Below are 6,127 nucleotides of genomic sequence, written 5' to 3'. Positions count from 1 at the left end.
TTTTTTTTTTTTTTGTTTTTTACTATGAGGCATAAAAAAGAATCTATAGCATAGGAGGAACTACTAAATATTTGAACTAAATACTCGAATTTCTTCCCTCAAAGACTCCATTTTCATTTTATTTTTTTCCTAAGACAGGGTCTCTGTGCTGAGGCGGACCTTGAATTCCTGACTTTTCTGCCTCTACCTCCCAACTGATGGGATTATAATTATGTGCCACCATGCTTGGCTTCACTTTCATAGTTTAAGTAATAACTTTTGGAGGATATGAAATAGCTAATTCTATTTGAGGTAGCAGAAGCACTATAAGTCTCTTACCTAACAAACTTTTCATTCAGTCTTATACTTTTATCCCTTTTAAGGGTCTAGGGATAACCTAGAGCCTTGAACATAATAGATAATTACCACTGAGCTATACACTTAGCCTTTAAGGTTTTTTTTTGTTTTTGTTTTTTTTGGGTTTTTTTTGTTTGTTTTGGTTTTTCGAGACAGGGTTTCTCTGTGTAGTCCTAGCTGTCCTGGAACTCACTTTGTAGATCAGGCTGGCCTCGAACTCAGAAATCCGCCTGCCTCTGCCTCCCGAGTGCTGGGATTAAAGAAAGGCGTGCGCCACCACGCCCAGCCACCTTACCCCTTATATAACTATCATTGTACTAAGCTATTTGTCCCTAATTTATTTTCTGGTTCTATTTATAAAGTTTAAGATGGCTTTTGACCCAGTGCTTGGAAGGCAGAGACAGGCAGATCTTTGTGAATTCAAGGCCAGCCTGGACCATAAAGTGAGTTCCAGGATAACCAAAGCTACACAGTGAGACTCTGTTTAGAAAAAACTATATATGTGTGTATACATACACATGCACACATATATGTATGTATATTAAAGTTTGTGTATACATGATTTGTCTTCTCTACTCCCAGTGATCTAGTCCAAATGGATGTTCAAAAAATTATTTATGAGCGAATGGTCAAAGGGATTAAAGAAATAGGAAGAATATGGAATACAAATTGAGCTTTAAGGGGCTGGAGAGATGTCTCAACAGCTGAAGCACTGAATGCTCTTCCAGAAGACCCAGATTCTACTCCCAGAACCTACATGACAGCTCCTATCTGTAACTCCAGGATTGGATACCCTCACACAGACATACATGCAGGCCAAACACCAATGCATATAAAATAAAAATAAATAAATTAAAACAAACAAACAAATTGAGTTTTAAAAGTTTAGGATCATATGATCCAGCAAGGAGATATATGACAGGTGGAGGTCAGAAGAGGTCACTGGATCCCCTGGAACTAGTACTAGAGTTGGTTTTCAAGCAGGTGCTGGGAACCAAGCCTGGATCTTCTGAAAGAACAGTAAATACTCTTAACCACAGAGCCATTTTTCCAGCCTCTAATACCACACATTAAAAAACTAAAACACTTTACTGAGTCTCGTAATAATTTCCCCCAAGTAGTTTCTTTTTAAATTATTTTTTCATTATCCATGTGTGTCCATGTCATGCATGGAAGTCAGAGAACAGCTTCCTGGAGTCAGATCTTTTCTTCCATCCTGGGGGTTTAAGAGATTGAACTTGGGCTGGCGAGATGGCTCAGTGGTTAAGAGTGCCGACTGCTTTTCCAAAGGTCCCGAGTTCAAATCCCAGCAACCACATGGTGGCTCACAACCATCCGTAACGAAATCTGATGCCCTATTCTGGACTATCTGAGGACAGCTACAGTGTACTTACATATAATAAATAAATAAATCTTTAAAAAAAAAAAAGATTGAACTCATGTCCTGAGGCTTGGTAGTAATCACCTTTACCCATTGAGTCATCTCACCAGACTCCTTTATACAATTTCTTAAGGAGAACATAATATATTCTCAAACCTAGACCAAATAAAGTATTTGTTTCATCCCCCCCCCCAACTATAAGAGTAATTAAGGGCTGGAGAGCTAGCTCCAAAGTTAAAAGCACTTGCTGCTGCATTTCCTGAGGGCATGTCTTCAGTTTCCACAAACACAGTGGCTCATAAGCATCTGTAACTCTGGTTCTAGGGATCCAATGCCCTCTTATCTCCATAAGTACTACATGCAAGTATGAGTATACGCCAACAAAACACTCGTTCACGGGCTGGCGAGATGGCTCAGCGCTAAGAGCACTGACTGCTCTTTCTTTCGAAGGTCCTGAGTTCAAATCCTAGCAACTACTAGGTGGCTCACAACCACCCGAAATGAGATCTGACGCCCTCTTCTGGTGTGTCTGAAGACAGCTACAGTGTACTTACATATAGTAAATAAATAAATCTTTTAAAAAAAAACTTATAAAAAATAAATAAATAAATAAATAAATAAATAAATAAATCTTTGGGCCGGAGCAAGCGGGTTGACCAGAGTGAGCAAGTGGAGCCGACCGGAACAAGCAGAGGTCCTAAAATTCAATTCCCAACAACTACATGAAGGCTCATCTGTACAGCTACAGTGTACTTACATACATAAAATAAATAAGTCCTTTAAAAAAACCCCATTCACATAAAAAAATAAGTACAACTTTAAAAATAAGTAAGATTATATAAGTTATTTTGGTCATGATATTTTATCACAGCAACAGAAAACCAACACATGGATATACCTGTATAAATGAAATCTAGAAGTAACTGAAAGATTCCAGCTTCAACTCCTAGAATCTGTACAACATCTTTTGAAGACTCTTTCATTCCTCCAGTGAACAAAGCTGCAAAGTACGGACTGCTGGCGGCCAGGACCAGCCGATGGACTTGAAAGGTTTCCTTCCCCACCTGCAGCTGCACATCACAGAAATGCTGTCCACTTCTCATTTTGTTCATCTGGGCCAAGATGAGCTGGGCATGTTTATCAGAGGAGAATGAACTGTCAGCAGCCTTGGGACACTCCTCCTTAGACATGGTGATCACAGATTAATGAAAGACACTGTTGCCCATTATCTGCCTCTATCCTGAGAAACAAAGCACAAAGAGCACACAACGTCTCTCTTTATTAATACAGTTTCTCTTCACACACAGACGAAACGTTCTCTATAATTTATCTAGGATCATAGAACACACACCAAACAAATAAGGGCCACACTACATGGTAGGACTTCTAACATGCTTTTGGATAGTGGAATAAGTAGACAATAATAAGCCGAAGGAAGCTCCACAGAAGAAATGAGCACTAAAAGATAAACACAGGAAGGTATGAAGAACGGCCAGAAAACCCTCCTTAGATAAAGAAAATAAGGTGTAAAGGCAGAAAGAAGATTTATCACTACAGTTAGGAAGGAGACATCTTAGGCAGGATGAACTTCTAAAAATCAACTGTGACCAGCCCAAATGTCTGGTTAAAATCTTTCCATCTGCCGGGCATGGTGGCGCACACCTTTAATCCCAGCACTTGGGAGGTAGAGGCAGGTGGATAACATAGAGAGCCTTTGTGGATCTTTGTTTTAACCCTAGACTCTGTTCCACACCTTTTCTTGTTTCTCCTCTAGACTTGTTGGCCACTCTAACCTTACCTATGGTATAGTCTATATCACATTCAACCACATCTATCCAGGCTCATGCACACACACACACAGTTACTGAAAAATCGTTCCTTTATGGAAGGAACTAGTGCCTACTGCTACAGCATCAGTCTCTAACATAAATCAGCACTTTGAATGTTTGTGAAATAAATAATCAAAGGCTTGGGGTTCTGTTTTGAGATAATGGTCTCAAACTTGTAATGCTCCTTCTGCCTTCCATCACTGCTGGGATTGCAGGCGTGTGCCACCATTATCTGCCTCAATTGCTAGCTTCTTCACAAATGTATGCCAATGGTAGTTTTTGGCTTGTTTGTTTGCTTTTGTTTTTTGTTAAGACATGGTACCACTATACAGCCTTGGCCAGACTGGAATTCACCATGTAGACCAAGCTGCCCTCAAATTCAAGAAGATCTATTTGCCTCTGCCTTCTGAGTGTTGAGATTAAACAGCCAGGCCTCACTCTCAATTGTAATTTTTATGAAAAGAAAATATAATTTCTAAAGCCACAGAGAAGGAAACTACTAAAGTTTCCCCAGCATTAGTATACCACCAGTCTTGGGTTTATTTTGTCTATGCCTGGGGTTGCTCCTGCCATATTCTATTCCATAGAAGTTATCAGACTAGGTTGTAGAGAATGGAACCCAGCTACAGAAACTGGGATCTGAGTCTTTACAGGTTTAACAAAAACAAACATGTCAACAGTCATTTCAGAACGCTTGGGTTCTTCAAGTAGGCATGAAATAGAAGATAACAAAAATCCAACACTTTCATTATTTATTTTCCAAAAAAAAAAAGTTGAAGCTAAGAAACATGACAACTTGCTATGAGAATCAAAGGGATAAATTCAAGTTACTGAAGAAACCACAAGTCCTTGCAATATAAGATCGACAGATGAAGCAGAGGAAATGTAAGATGATTAAGGTTTAGAATTTTAGGCACCAAAGAAAACCAGTAATCAAAATGTCAGAACTGTTGTAAGCTGATATTTAAAAAAATTCAGTATATAGCATTCAGTCAAAATGGTCTGGAGCTGGGTGTGGTGGTGCAGAGGCAGGCAGATCTCTTAGCTCTAAGCCAGCCAAGACTGCATAGTAAGACCTTGTCATAATAATAATCTGATAATCATGACTATCTAGAAACCAATTTTGGGAGTGTTAAAGGAAGCCACTAAAATTTACTTCAGCATGCACACGATGCATCTTACAAACAAGTGGCACATAAATACAATCTATTTCCCTCTATGTGGAAATTCGACCTATAGATGTTATTAAACATGGCATGGCTGTCAGTCTTGTTGCTGCTCTGTATTCTCCCTGGCAGCAGACTCTGAACCCTCGTGATGTGATTCTAGGCTACCTCCATTTGTCTCTTACTCTAGGTATTAAAGCACAGCCACCAAGTCAAATGCCTCCTGTTACAAGAAACAATTCACTTAATATTCACTTTGACAGTAGAGAGCCAGAATGTTTGTTGTCATCCTTCTCAGTAAATGTTGATGGCATTCCACTGCCAGCGGGGCACCTCATCCTAAACTGTGGCTTGGGAAATGATTGTTCGTACAAACATGAAAAGTGAAGACCTGGGATTGGTGCATAGGGATCTAGAACTATGCTTCCATACAGTTTACTGGCTAACGATGGAGATAATCGGAGGGACTAAAGAGGACCTATGCTTTGATGGCCTGGATTTCCCTCTGAAGAGCATCTGAAAGTTAATTCAGTTAGAGGGCCAGAGCTCCAGCTGAGCATCAAAACAACTGAGACTCTTTGTGCTTGAGTTGGAGGCTGTAACTAGAATTCTGCCTTAAACTGGTCGACACTAGAGGAAGAAAACCAACTCTGCTACTGACAGCGCGAGCGGGTAAGGAATTTCAGACTGGAACCGGCAGAAGTCAGGGACAGGATCCGGCCTTCGGTTTCCCCAGTGGGTGCTGGGAGAGCAGAGGCCAAGGCGCCGTGAGACTGGAGGAGGCTCCGGGACGCTAAAAACACACAGACCGTCAGAGCGCCTCCGGAGGCGACAGGACGAAAGCGGAGGTACAGTGCGTTCCAAAGCTCCAATCACTCGCTCTTCCCGGTCCGGAGAGCTGGACAGGAGGAAGTTCCCAACCCTGTGAGAAACACAGACCGTACGCAGGCCTCGCTTACCCGCCGCGTCCCTTCCCGCCGGCGCCCTCCGGTGCTCTGCGCGCGCAGGCAGGCAGCGGAGGGGGCGGGGACAGCCTTTGGTGACAGGTGACTGCGAGTGCTGAAAGCGCAGCTTCGGCGCTGATGCGGGAACCTTCTACTGCGCGTGCTCCGCTTCTGGCCCCGCCTCCTCACAGCCACCGGCGCCGCTGGGTAAACGTGGGTAGCCGCTTGCTGGACCCGGAGGCAGGTTCTTAAAAACCTCTCCCCTGCCTTGGGCTAGTGGACTTCCCTATTTCGCTCCATGCACATCTTCAATTCTTCAGGTGTCCCAGGCCAGGTACTGATCTCAGCGTCGAGGAAAATCACGTGCACCGTGCTTCTCTACCACTCTCCTTAGATCATTTCCTGAACCTCAATTTTGATACACTCCTGCCTACTTTGAAGTCAAGAATCAAAATGCCCACTTCTTTTTCA

General features: G+C 42.2%; 1 protein-coding gene across 2 annotated transcripts in view; it reads right to left on the bottom strand.

Moving 5' to 3' along the window:
• Ipp (intracisternal A particle-promoted polypeptide) overlaps positions 1–5,773 on the bottom strand; it is a 32,542-nt gene extending 26,769 nt beyond the window's left edge. The window contains exons 1-2 of one of the 2 annotated variants that reach the window (XM_021160062.2): positions 5,672–5,773; positions 2,616–2,957 (exon numbers count right to left, since the gene is read on the bottom strand). In XM_021160062.2, coding sequence (XP_021015721.1) covers positions 2,616–2,907 — 292 coding nt within the window. In that variant the 5' untranslated portion in view covers positions 2,908–2,957; positions 5,672–5,773. The other variant, XM_029476809.1, reaches the window with a different exon arrangement.
• Between the last annotated feature and the right edge of the window lie 354 nt (positions 5,774–6,127).

This window comes from Mus caroli, chromosome 4 (genome assembly GCF_900094665.2).
Source record: "Mus caroli chromosome 4, CAROLI_EIJ_v1.1, whole genome shotgun sequence".
Lineage (NCBI taxonomy): Eukaryota > Metazoa > Chordata > Mammalia > Rodentia > Muridae > Mus > Mus caroli.
This window is presented reverse-complemented; position numbering and strand designations above follow the sequence as displayed.